This window comes from Ursus arctos, unplaced genomic scaffold (genome assembly GCF_023065955.2).
Source record: "Ursus arctos isolate Adak ecotype North America unplaced genomic scaffold, UrsArc2.0 scaffold_13, whole genome shotgun sequence".
NCBI lineage: Eukaryota > Metazoa > Chordata > Mammalia > Carnivora > Ursidae > Ursus > Ursus arctos.
The window spans coordinates 53,612,799-53,626,907 of NW_026622797.1; the positions used below are offsets into that span (position 1 = coordinate 53,612,799).

At 35.6% G+C, this 14,109-nt stretch overlaps 1 protein-coding gene across 2 annotated transcripts in view; it reads right to left on the reverse strand.

The window, feature by feature from the left end:
• The window catches only part of LIN28B (lin-28 homolog B), a 120,565-nt gene that overhangs the window by 43,715 nt on the left and 62,741 nt on the right, over positions 1 to 14,109 (reverse strand). For both annotated transcript variants that reach the window (XM_057311162.1, XM_026511725.2), the window contains exon 3: positions 11,587 to 11,771. In XM_057311162.1, coding sequence (XP_057167145.1) covers positions 11,587 to 11,771 — 185 coding nt within the window. The remainder of the gene's footprint in view (positions 1 to 11,586; positions 11,772 to 14,109) is intronic.

A 14,109-nucleotide genomic window follows, 5' to 3' on the forward strand; every position in this document is an offset into this window, starting at 1 on the left:
CCATGTAATAAAAATTTTAATTTTAATTTTAATTTTTTAACTTGAAATGAAAGAAATTAGATTAAATTTTGTAATTTCAAAACATTCCAGAAAAAAAGAGATTCTTTTGGACAGATGGTGTTTGAACTAAAAATTTATATTATTCATAAACAAAAAATGAGTCTGGATCTAAACCTCAACCTCATACAAAAATTAACTCTAAACAGATTGTTATGTAAATATAAAACATAAAACTATAAAACTACAAGAAGAAAACATGGGGAAAAAATCTCTGTGTCCTGAGGTAAGCAATAATTTCTTAAACATAACATCAAATAAATATGACATAAAATAAGAGATTGTTAAGTGTCCTTATCAAAATGTAAAACTTTAGCTCCTTGACAGATATTTAAGACAGTGGAAAAATAAGCCACAATCTCAGAAAAAAAAAAATTCTGTGAGTCATGTCTGACAAAGGACTAGTATCCACAATTTTAATACAATGAGCTCTCAAAATGCAACAATAACAAACAATCCATTAAAAATGGGCAAAAGGTATGAACAGACACTTCACCAAAGCAGATATAAGGATGACACAAAAACATTTAAAAATGTCAATATCAGTAGTCCTAAGGGAAATGAAAATTAAAACCATGTTGAGATCTCACTACACATCTATTAGAATGGTTAAAATTTTAAAAATTCTGATAATTTCAAATGCTGACAAAGATGTAGAGCAGCTGGAACTCATATACTGTTGGTTGGAATTCAAAATTGTACCAACACTCTGAAAAAAAAACAGCATTTTCTTATAAAGCTAAATACACTCCTATTACCATCTTATCCAGCCATACACTCCTAGATAAATGAAAACTTAGTTCACAAGAAAACCTATATACAAATGTTTGTAGAAGCTTTGTTCATAATTGTCAAACTGGAAACAAGCCAAATGACCTTCCACAGATGAATGGATGTACAGTGTTACATCCATTCAATGGAATACTACTAAGCAACAAAAAGGCATGAACTATTGATACACTCAACAACTTGGATGAATTTCAAAGCCATTACGCTGAGTGAAAAAAGCCAACTTCAAAAGGTTATAAACAAACTTAAGCCCAAATTAGTAGAAGGAAGGAAATAACAAAGACCAGAGTGGAAATAAATGAAATAGAAACTAAAAAGACAATAGAAAGATCAGTGAAACTAAGAGCCAGTTCTTTGAAAAGATAAAATAGAAAAGCCTGGGATGTCCTGGTGGCTCAGTCAGTTAAGTATCTGCCTTCGGCTCAGGTCATGATCCCAGGGTCCTGGGATCAAGTCCCACAGTGGGCACTTTGCTCACCTGGAAGCCTGCTTCTCTCTTTGCCTGCCATTCTCCCTGCTTGTGCATGCACTTTCTCTGACAAATAAATGAATAAAATCTTTAATAAAATAAAATAAAATAGAAAAGTCTTTAGCTATACTTACCAAGAAAAAAGGAGAGAGGATTCAAATAAATGAAATTGGAAATAAAAGAGGAGACATTTAACTGGTATCACAGGAATACAAAGGCTCAAAACAGACTATGAAGAATTATACACCAACAAATTGCACAACCTAGAAGAAATGGATAAATTCCTAGAAAACATACAATCTGCCAAGACTGAATTATGAAGAAATAAAAAATCTGAGGACACCAATTACTACTAAGGAGTAATAAAAAATTTCCGAACAAGGAAAAGTCCAGGACTGCTTCACTTCACTGGTAAATTGTACCAAACATTTAAAGAAGACTTAACACCAATCCATGTCAAACACTTCAAAAATAAGAGAAGGGAACACTTCCAAACTCATTTTATCAGGCTAGCATTACCCTGATACCAGAACTAGACAAGGATACCATAAGAAACGAAAATTACAGGTCAGTATCCCTGATGAATATAAATGCAAAATCCTCAACAAAATATTAAAAAAACTGAATTCAACAGTACATTAAAAGGATCATGCATCATTATCAAGTAGGATTTATCCCAGAATTACAAGGATGATTTAACATCTACAAATCAATAAATGTAATACATCATATTAACAAAATGGAGGATAAAAATCATACGATTATCTCAATAGATGCAGAAGAAACATCGGGCACAATTCAACATCATTTGTAATAAAATGGGTATAGAGGAAACACACCCTAACATAATAAGGGCCATATATGACAAGCCCACAGCTTAACATTATACAATGGTAAAAAGTGGAAAGTTTTTCTTTCAAGATCAGGAAAAGACAAGGATGATCACTCTTGCTACTTTTATTCAACATAGTACTAGAAGCCCTAGCCAAAGCAGTTACATAAGAAAAAGAAAAGGCTTCCAAATTGGAAAGGAGATGTAAAATTGTCTCCATTTGCAGATGACATGATATAGAAGCCTCAAAAGATCCCACCAAAACATTGTTAGAACTGATAAACAAATTCAGTAAAGTTGCAGAATACAAAATCAACATACAGAAATCATTTGGTTCCTATAGACTAACAATGAACTATCAGAAAGAGAAACTAAGTAAACAATCTCATACACAATTGTATCAAAAAGAATAAAATACCTAGGGAATAAATTTAACCAAGGAAGTGAAAGATCTATACACTGAAAACTACAAGACATTAATTAAAAAGATTGAGGAAAACACAAATAAATGAAAAGCTATTCTGTGCTCACAGACTGGAAGAATTAATACTGTTAAAATGTCCATATCACCCAAATTGATCTACAGATTCAATGGAATCTTTATCAAAATTCCAATGGCAGTTTTCACAGAAATAGTATACACACACCTAACATTTGGATGGAACCACAAAAACACTGAGTAGCCAAAGCGACCTTGAAGAAGAACAGAGCTGGTGGCATTACGCTCTCTGATTTCAAACTGTATTTTAAAAGAATAGTAATCAAACAGTATGGTACTGGCATAAAAACAGACTCATAGATCAAGAAATAGGGCAGAAAGATCAGAAATAAACCCACACAAAAATGGCCAATTAATTTATGACAAAGGAGCCAAGAATATACAATGGGGAAAGGACAGTCTACTCAATAAATGGTGCTGGGAAAACTGGGCAGTCACATGCCAAAAAATGAAATGGGACCACTATCTTACACCATGCACAAAAACCAACTCAAATTAGATTCAAAACTTGAACATGAGACCTGAAACCACAAAACTCCTAGAAGAAAACATAGGTTTCAGCTCTCTGACATCAGTCTTGGCAATGATTTTTTGGATTTGACAAAAAAAGCAAAAATAAACAAATCAACTAAACCAAACTAAAACATTTCTACACAACAAAAGAAACCATTAACAAAATGAAAAGGCAGCCTACAGAATGGGTGAAAATATTTGCAAATCATGTATCTGATAAAGGGTTAATATTAAAAATATATAAAGAACTCATACAACTCATTAGCAAGCAAGCAATCTGATTACAAGTGGACAGAGGAACGTAACAGATATTTTTCCAAGGAAAACATACAAATGGCCAACAGGTACATGAAAAGGTGCTCAACATCACTAATCATCAGGGAAATTCAAATCACAAGCACAATAAGACATCATCTCACACCTGGCTATTAACAAAAAGACAAGAAATAACAAATGTTGGTGAGGATGGAGAGAAAAGGGAACCCTTGTGCACTGTTGACAGAAAGGAAAGGAGGCTACATGTACAGCAGACTCCTATCACTGTTGCTCCTTATTTTCACTTGTATTACATTGTCCTGTATTTATCATAGTTTCTTTTGAACAGCTTTTTAAGTATTTGGGAAGTATATACTGCCATCCTCTACGTCCTGGTTCTCTGCACCCAACTGCCCCACTGTTGGTGGGAATGTAAATTAGTTTAGCCAAGATGGAAAACAATATGGAGGTTTTCCAAAAAATTAAAGATAGAACTACCATATAATCCAGCAATTTCACTTCTGGGTATATATTCAAAGGAAATGAAATCATTATCTCAAAGAGATATCTGCCCTGCTCCATGACCTCTGCAGCATTATTTACAATAGTTAAGACATAGAAACAAACTAAGAGTCTAGCGACAAATGAACGGATAATGAAAATGTGAGATACACATACATACACACACACGATTATTAATCAGCCATAAAAAAAGAAGGAAATTCTGTCATTTGGGACAACTTGCATGGATTTTGAAAGCATTATCCTGGGTGAAAGAAGTTAGACAGAGAAAGATAAATACTGTATCACCTTAACTCATATCGGAATTTAAAGAAACCAAACTTATAGAAACAGAACAGATTCATGGTTGCCAGAGGTGGGGGTTCGGGGCTGAGTAAAACAGGTGAAGGTGATCAAAAGGTAGAAACTTGCAGTCTTATCTTACGACTGCAATGTACAGTAGTGCATGGTGACTAAAGTTAACAATACTGTATAGTATATTTGAAAGTTGCTAATTGTATATCTTCAAAGTTCTCATCACAAGATAAAAACTGTAACTGTGAAGTGATTGGTGTTACCTAAACTTATTGTGGTAATCGTTTCCCAGTATATACATATATGAAATAATTACGTTGAACACCTTATTATATCTAAAAAAACTGAGGGGGGAAAAAGGTATAATTCCACTTCTATTCTATTTATGAAAAGACAAAATTATAGTGATAGAGAATAGGTCAGTGGTGGTCAAGAGTTTTAGGTGGAGGAGAAGTAACTACAAAAAACAGAGGGGAAAAAAAAGACAGAGGGTCAGGACACCTGGGTGGCTCAGTCAGTTAAGTGTCGGACTCTTGATCTCAGCTCAGGTCTTGAGTTCAATCCCTTTGCTGGGCTCCACACTAGGCATGGAGCCTACTTTAAAAAAAAAAAAGAACGAAATTTTGTGGGTGATAGAGTGTTCTGAATCCAGATTATGATGGTAACTACATGAACAGATGTGTGAAGATTCATAGAACTGTGCACTGAGTCAATTTTATTATATCACAATTTAAAAAATAAAATAAAAACAACTCTCTAAGCAAACAAAATACCCAGAAATATACCAATGCTTACTTTTTGAAATAGAAATTAAGTGGAATTCTAGCCAACACTTTAGCAAACCAAAGCAATTATTTAATATCATTATTTTAAATATTTTATAGGCTATGAGTTTGAAAGTATCATATGCCAATAAGTAAGAAGTACTCAAAAAATGATGAGGACATGTCAAAAGGACACAGAAGGGGGGGATGGGTATTAAGGAGGGTGGGTGATGGGTATTAAGGAGGGCACGTGTTGTGATGAGCACTGGGTGTTATGCACAACTAATGAATCGTTGAACACTACATCAAAAACTAATGATGTACTATATGCTGGCTAACTGAACATAAAAAAAATTTTAAATAAATAAATAAATAAAGGACACAGAAACCAGCTGGAAAGGGCTCCTAGTGATAGAATCTGAAAAATCTGAGCATTAAAAGAAATAATATAATTTATTGAAAGAAACAGAAACTCCTGATCCATATCGAGGCAATAAATATGTGAAAAATGGAAAGTCTGATAAAGAATGGGATATTCACATAGCCTCAAAGTATCTCATCACAAATTGCTAATTAATCACGAAAAGAAAAAGTAGTGGGAAAAATTAAAATCTTCTGCCATCTGATAGGGTACAATGAGGAGAATGCAGCATCACTTCCACGACATTCTTGTCAAAGATGAACAACCTCAATCTAATCATAAGGATTAGATTGAGACAAACTCAGGCTATGATCTGGATTCATTCTGGTGTTTTGCCACTTGTCCCTCTAACCCTTACATTGCCTGGAAACTGAAAGTTAGATTGAAAGGATTTTGTTGGTTCAAGACACACATTTTTGCATGATACTTCCAATGTAAAGGAAACGTAAGTGTTGGAGAAACAAGTTTAAAAACATTAGCATGAATCCCAATTATGGCACCTTCTACAAGATAGTTGGGTTAGTCTCTTTAACAAGTTAATATCATAGAATTCCTTCTTAAAAAGGATGTCTGTGTGTAGGGAAGGGCTGTTCTAGATTACAAGAGACTTAAGACATATAAAACTAGGGCTGCCTGGGTGGCTCAGTTGGTTGAGCAACTGACTCTTGGTTTCAGCTCGGGTCATGATCTCAGGGTCGTGGAATAGTGCCCCATGTCAGGCTCTGTGCTCGGCAGGGAGTCTGCTTGAAAGTCTCCCTCTCCCACCACCCCCCCCAAAAAAATATTTTTTAAAAAGACATATATAACTAACTGAAAGCCATGTTCCTTCACTGCATTCTGATTTGAAAAAAGCAGCCACAAAGAGAAGTTTTGGACAACTGGGGAAATTTTTAAATGGATCAGGTATTAGATGCTTAAGGAAGTACTATTTTGATAGGAATAATGAAGCATGATATTACACCGTTATGCATCTATAGTATACTTTAAAAAATTCCCACAATGTTTACAATTATTGAAATATAGATGTGGGTATATATGGGTGATGACCATACCATTTTTTCAACTTTTCTGTATTCTGAAAATTTTCATAATAAAAAGTGAAAGGGGGGGGCAGGACTGGCTGGGTCAGTCAGCACAGCATGTGACTCTTGATCTCGAGGTTGTGAGTTTGAGTCCCATACTGGGGATAGAGTTTATTAAGAAAAAAAAAAAAAAAAAAGTAAATGGAGCTCCTGGTTAGTTCAGTCAGTAGAACGTGAGACTCTTAATCTCAGGGTCGTGAGTTCAAGTCCCACACTGGGCATAGAGCCTACTTAAAATTTTTAAGAATTAAAAAGTAAAATGGAAGGAAATAGTAAGAAAAATCACCCAAAATATTAAGAAAAAACAGTGTAACATAAATTAATCCAAGAGCTGGTTCTTTGAAATAAAAAAATAGTTAAGGAAAACATGTAACAAAAATAATGGGAAGTGACTAAAAAATTGGAATATTTTAAGATTTTTGAGGCTATTTTACATAACTAAGCTAATAAACATCAAAATCTGGATCAAAGCACAATTTTATTCTCATTATTATGGCTTTCTCCAGAAGTGGGGATAGTTAATGACCACAGAAGAAACCAAGAAAGTTACCAAACATCTCTGAAGTCTTTTAAGCATAGGGAGCAAATCAGTGCCTTGGAAACTGCTGTGAGCATCAGTTAACACTGCCGCATCCTGCTCTCTCACTGCTTCAGTTTCTACACAGGAGTCTCTGTGCTTATTTGATTATTTTATTGCAGTTTGTCTCTGTCACTTTACAAAAACGGTGGCACACAGAAAATTGGAATTGCTAATCCTAAAGACAAAAATTATAAACATCCTGAACTACGCAGTTGGAAATCATTAGATACCAAATTGTGTAAAAGCTTTCACCACAATAAGAAACACAACAAACACGAGCTGTTGAAGTAGTTATTCACCCTCTGATCACCACCAACTTCTACCCTCTCATTCTTTCTAGCACCCCAACTGCAGCAATTCTAGGACTCTGTCTGTAACCCACATGCCATGAGCCTGCCACTTTTTCAGTGTCTTCACTCCAATCCATCATTACAACAGCTTCTTGCATATATTGTCAGTGCCCTCGCTTCTCTCCCTTTGTTATTCTCAACTAGGAAAGCCCCAACTCTAACTAAATCCATCTTTCTGCCTATTTCAGAGCGGTAGCCATGAAGTCACCAGTGGCTGGAGAAAAAACACAATCATACTGACATTACTTTAAATTCATGTCCCCTAATCTTCAGTGGGTTTTTGGTATAGCCTGGAATTCTACCTTTTCTACATAATGCCTTCACTCTTTTAATTTCCTATTTCAAATTTTAAAAAAAGATTTATGTATTTATTTGAGAGAGAGAGAGAAAGAGAGAGAGGGAGAGAGTGTGTGCACTCGAGCTGGGGGAAAGGCAGAGGGAGAGAATTGTTTAGCAGACTCCCCACTGAGCATGGAGCCTGACATGGGGCTCGATCTCACAACCCGTGAGATCATAATCTGAGCCAAAACCGAGAGTCAGACATTTAACCAACTGAGCCACCCAGGCGCCCCTTAATTTCCTACTTAATACAGTCTTTTTAAATCTCCAAAGCTCCTCTCCCAAACAAGGAAATCACTCCAGCAATTGTCCTCCTCTTTCCCGTATGTTCAATATTCCCTTTCTACTGGACCATTCCACTGACACATGAGCAGTTTTTTGCCTCAGCTGCTGCTTTATTTTTCTTCTCTCATTTATAGGAAAACTCAAAAAATTGTCTATACTTTGTCTCCACTCCCTCTCCTCTCCTTCTGTTGAACACAACCCACCTAGACTTTCACTCCCAACCGTCCACTAAATCCGAACTTGTCAACTTCACCAGTGACCTCCTTATTGCCAAATGCTCAAATCTTGGTGTTCATCTTAATCATTTCACCATCAGCACCATCACCTGCAGACCCTTTCCTTCTTGAAATACTTCTTTCGCTGACTTCTGAAACAAAATCCTTTTGATTTTCCTCCTATTTCCCTCCGCTTAACTCAATGGCCTTTGCCATTCCTCCTATTCTTCCTGATCCCTAAATGCTGGAGTGCCCCAGGGCTTAGTTGTCTTCTCTTTTCCATGCATGCTCACTCTGACAGTGATCTCATTCAGTCCTAAGGCTGTAAATATCTTTCTGCTGACTATTGCCAAGATTTTGTCTATAGCCCTGGAACTCCATACTCATGCATCCATCTGCCTGTTTTTCCATTGGGATGTCTACTCTAAATCTCCAGCTTATATATATCCGAGACCATACTTCTGATTTCCTGCTCCTTCCCTAGTCTTCTCCCTCTTGGTAAATGGTCCCTCCATCTTTCTGTCTGCTCAGGCCAAATAAACCTTGGAGTCATCCTGAATATTCGCTTTCTCTCACAGTCCGCATCTGATCCAACAGTAAATCCTGTTGTTTCTACCTTCACAATGTCAGGATTTTTGTTCCTCATCTCTACTGCTACCATCCCAACCTGAACCACCATTATCTCTTTTCTGCATTAATGGAACTGCCTCAGAATTGAGTTAAATTGTAGGACATCCAGCTGGTGTTATGGAGAACTGCTTGGTGTGGAGGTAAAATCTCCACACATTTGGTGTCAGAAACCAAGTGCTGTGTCAAAGTAAAGGAGATACACAAAAGAAAAATGATAGGGAAGAACTGGGTTTTTCATAGTGGGAAAGAAGAAAATGGAGTTCTTTCTTAAACAGAAAACTTACAAATCAATAATAGCAAATGAACACCTTGATAGAAACATGAGCAAAGGACAAGAAACATATAATTCACAGAAGAAAAAAAATGAAAATTGACATAAAAATATATTCAACCTCTAATCTAATCAAAGGATGCAAAGGAAAAAAAGAGCTGTATCTCTTAACCTATATCATTGAAAAAGATTTTTTTTTAAGATTTATTTATTTGAGAGAGAGAAAGAGAGAAAAAGCATGTGCACAAGCAGAGGGAAAGGAAGGGGAAAGGGAGAGAGAGAATCTCCAGCACAGTCCCCACTGAGCACAGAGCCTGATGCAGGGCTCAATCCCATGACCCTGAACCAAAATCAAGAGTCAGACTGCCCAACCGACTAAGCCACCCAAGCACCTTGGAAAAGATTTTTATTTTATTTTTTCTATTTTTTAATTTTTTAAAAAGATTTTATTTATTTATTTGACAGAGAGAGACAGCCAGTAAGAGAGGGAACACAAGCAGGGGGAGTGGGAGAGGAAGAAGCAGGCTCCTAGTGGAGAAGCCTGATGTGGGGCTTGATCCCAGAACGCCAGGATCACGCCCTGAGCCAAAGGCAGACGCTTAACGACTGCGCCACCCAGGCGCCCCATGGAAAAGATTTTTAAAATGACATCATTCAGGGGCACCTGGGTGGCTCAGTCGTTAAGCGTCTGCCTTTGGCCCAGGGCGTGATCCTGGGGTCCTGGGATGGAGCCCTTTATCGGGCTCCCTGTTCCGCTGGGAGCCTTCTCCTTCCTCTCCCACTCCCCCTGCTTGTGTTCCCTCTCTCGCTAACTGTGTCTCTCTCTCTGTCAAATAAATAAATAAAATCTTTAAAAAATAAATAAATAAATAAAATGACATCATTCAGGGTTGCCTGGCTAGCTCAGTTGATAGAGCATATGACTCTTGATCTCAGGGTTCTGAGTTCAAGCCCCACATTGGGCATGCAACCTACTTTAAAAAAAAATTCAGGAGCACCTGGGAGACTCAGTCAGTTAAGCATCTGCCTTCAGTTCTGGTCATGATCTCAGTATCCTGGGATCAAGCCCCGAGTAGGGCTCCCTGCTCAGCGGGGAGTCTACTTCTCCCTCTCCCTCTGCCCCTCCTCCTGCTTGTGATTTATCTCTCTCAAATAAATAAATAAAATCTTAAAGAACAAAATAAATAAAATAAATTGAAAAAACTGAAAAAACATTAAAAAATGTATATTTAAGGGGAACCTGGCTGGCTCAGTCAGTACAGAGTGTGACTCTTGATCTTGAGATTGTAAATTTGAACCTCATGTTGGGTGCAGAAATTACTTAAAAAAATAATAAAAATCTTAAAAATAAAATGACGTCATTGAATGAACAGTCTCATTTTTGAAGGGGTTGTATATTGGGCCTAACCATTTCTGGAAAACAGTTTGGAAATAGATATCAAACATTTTTAAATGCCTTGTTTTTGATCCAGATTTTTCAATATTTATCCCAAGGATATAATCAGACAATTTTTCAAAAACATACATATATGGATTCTCACTGTGATACTACTGATAAGGTCAAAATATTCAAAATAGCTTAAATTTAACAAATTAGTTTAGCCTTGTTTAAGTTCTGGTGCATTCAAAAAATAAATTCTGGTATATTCACATAGTGGAAATTTATGCAGGTGCTAATGAATGATATGAAACGTTCCTTGATATACTGTTAAATGAAAAAAACACAAGTTTCAAAAATACTGCATATATATTATGATTCCCATCTCAGTTAGGATTTCAAGTGATTTTTTTCCTGGCTTTTAAATAATTTTTATAGTTTGAATTTTTTATACATAAGTTATCTTTTATAAACAGACAAAACAATCAAGGTATTTTCATTTGAAAAAAACAGGTGAGATGTTAAGATGTACAGAGGGATAGTACTGTCTGTTGGGAACCCTGACTCCTCATTTGTGATCTCAGAACAATCTGGTGGAAATAGTGCAGAGTTCAAATTGCAAGACAGCCTATATTCCTTTTTTTTTTTTTTTAAGATTTTATTTGTCAGAGAGAGAGAGAGCACAAGCAGGGGGAGTGCCGGCAGTGGGAGAAGCAGGTTCCCCACTGAACAAGGAGCCTGATGTGGGACTGGATCCCAGGACCCCGGGATCAGGACCTGAGCAGAAGGCAGCTGCTTAATTGACTGAGCCACCCAGGTGTCCTGATAGCCTATATTTCTGATAAAGTTTATTCGACTACACAATGGTGGCATTTTATTTACTTTGGCTAGACTATATTAAGTCTATATTATATTATTATAGCATTATAATTATATTATATACTATTAACATAATAAAAATGAAATAAATTTTCAGAATTTTTTCCCAAATACAATAAACTCATAAACTAACAAAGTAAAATGACAAAGTAAAATGATTACCTATCTCCCTTTGGTTTTCTTTTTTGTAGTGTCTTCCCTTTGGGTCTTCTTTCGCTTCCTAAACAGGGGCTCCCACCAGGTCCAGTTACCCGTATTGATTCAAGGCCTTTGGAAGATTTTTTAAATGTGAATTCCACTGGTTCTCCTTCTTTTAGGCTTCTAAATCCTTCCATGAATAATTTGCTCTGTACAGAACAGGGGAGGGAGAGAGAAAGAGAGATCATGATTATCAATACTTTATAAGTTTTCTCTATGATTTTAAAATTAACTTTAAAATTAACTTTAAAATTAATTTTAAAATTAATTAATTAATTAAAAATTTTAAAATTAAAATCAATAGCAAGATATTCACTGCTATCTATAATGGATAGTATAAAGTCTTTTCTCTAAGTTCAGTAAAACTTATACCATCTTCAAATTTCCTGTTGCAGTGCTGAAATGGGAGATAAACTAATACCATTTTTAAAAGCAATTTGGCAATACTTACAAAAATTTTAATGTGCATATTATTTGACCCAGCAATTCCACTTCAAGACATACTCACACACAAAGGTTCAAAAACAAAAGCAGAAGACCTATATCAAAATTCACTACAGCACTGTCTGTTTAAAAAATTACAACTACCCTAATGTCCATCAAAGGGAAACCGATCACACAAATTACGGTAGAGCTATAATAATGTAGTATTATTGAGCCATTAAAAGATCTACACGTCTTGCCATTTGTGACATGGATGGACCTAGAGGGTATTAACCTAAGTGAAATGAGTCAAACAAGGAAAGACGAAACTGTATGACTTCACTTATATGTGGAATCTAAAAAACAAAACAAAGCAGAAATAGATCCATAATTACAGAGAACAAACTGATGGTTGGGGCAAAATGGATGAAAGGCAGTGGGAGGGACACAATTCCAGTTTTGGAAAGAATAAATCACAAGGATGAAAAGTCATAGGGAATATAGTCAATGATAGTGTAATAGCACTGTATGGTATCGATGGTAGCTACACTTGTGCTGAAGACAGCATAATGTATATACTTGTCCAATCACTACGCTGCACATCTGAAGCTAATGTACCATTGTGGGTCAACTATACTTCAATAAGAAAACAAATAATTTTTAAAAAATCTACACATATTAATGTGAAAAAAACCCATGTAATATTGTTGAGTAAAAATATATAGGGCAAAGAGTAGCATATCTACCATAATGCCATGTATGTAAATAAGTTTTTAAAAGATACATGTTTATTTATATAGAGAGGGGGTTTGACACAACAGACAGCAAATCACAAACATTTTTTCAGTCTTTTTTTTTTTTGGAAAGTGGGGAAGTTTGTTGATATATACATTATTATAATTTGAAAGGAAACAGGTTTTATAATTTGATTTTTGTGGGGGAAAAAATTTCCTGATTGCAAAAGTGTCACCTTGGTTACAAATATTAATTAGCTCTTTTGATCTAACTCTTCATCACAACCAATGTGCCAATTCAAAATACTAAAATAATACTAAAAATAATTAAATCATTAGTTTTATTTCTTAAAACACCTTTGTGGTTTTTATGGGTCTAATTTGGAATATCATCTAGTTTTCAAAGACTTTTATGAATTTGGGGGCAAAAGGAAGCAAAACTAAATATGATGGGAGCCCTTAGGTCAAGTCCATTTCTTTAAGTAAACAGCTATGCAGTTTCGAATGAGCCATTCCATCTCTTTTCTGTTTATCCGTAAATTTAAGGGATTTGAGTTTCCCCACGGGTGTTCTATGGCACAATGATTCTGAGAAAGACTCCATGAAAAAAGGATTTTGTGGTCAAATAAGTTTGTGAAATGCTCTGTCTTGTTCCTTAGTTGAATCACATTAGCATATTAAAGTCTTTGAGATTCTATACCCCTCCCCTCCGCCACCTAAATAAAAATCTTGTTTGACTGTGTTTATTTAACCTAGCAATTTCCTGACCAAATAGATCCGAGAGCCCTTTCTTTACGACTGCAGTTGTCAACCACATTTAGGGAAATACCAGACCACAAAGTCTGTATTCCTCCCAAGTCCATGACTCTAAAGGCACTGAATAACTACATACAACCAAATAATTATATGGAAGAAATAAAAACAACACTTCAAAATTCAAGACAAAAGGAGACTATTCATGGTGAAAGTAATATGACATATGAAAACGGGGTTTTTAACCAGTCATCTGATGCTTCAAAATCCTTCATGTGGAAGTCTGCAATTTGGCAGCACCTTTTTTGCGGTCTGATGCTATGCAGAAGCCAGGGGGAAAAATCACAACTGCCTATACTCTTTAAAATTTAAAAAAAAATTATTGTTTTTAAAGATTTATTTAATATTTTCAATTTTTTTTTTCTCCTAAGCTTTCTCTTCACTAATTATAAATAGTTATTTTGCTTTCATTTCCTTTCTCACTTCCTATTCAAGAAAGTGAAGATTATCAAATCAGATGAAGTGGAGCATACACGAGTCAACTATAGCAATTAAGAGAATGAAGGGACAACAGTTT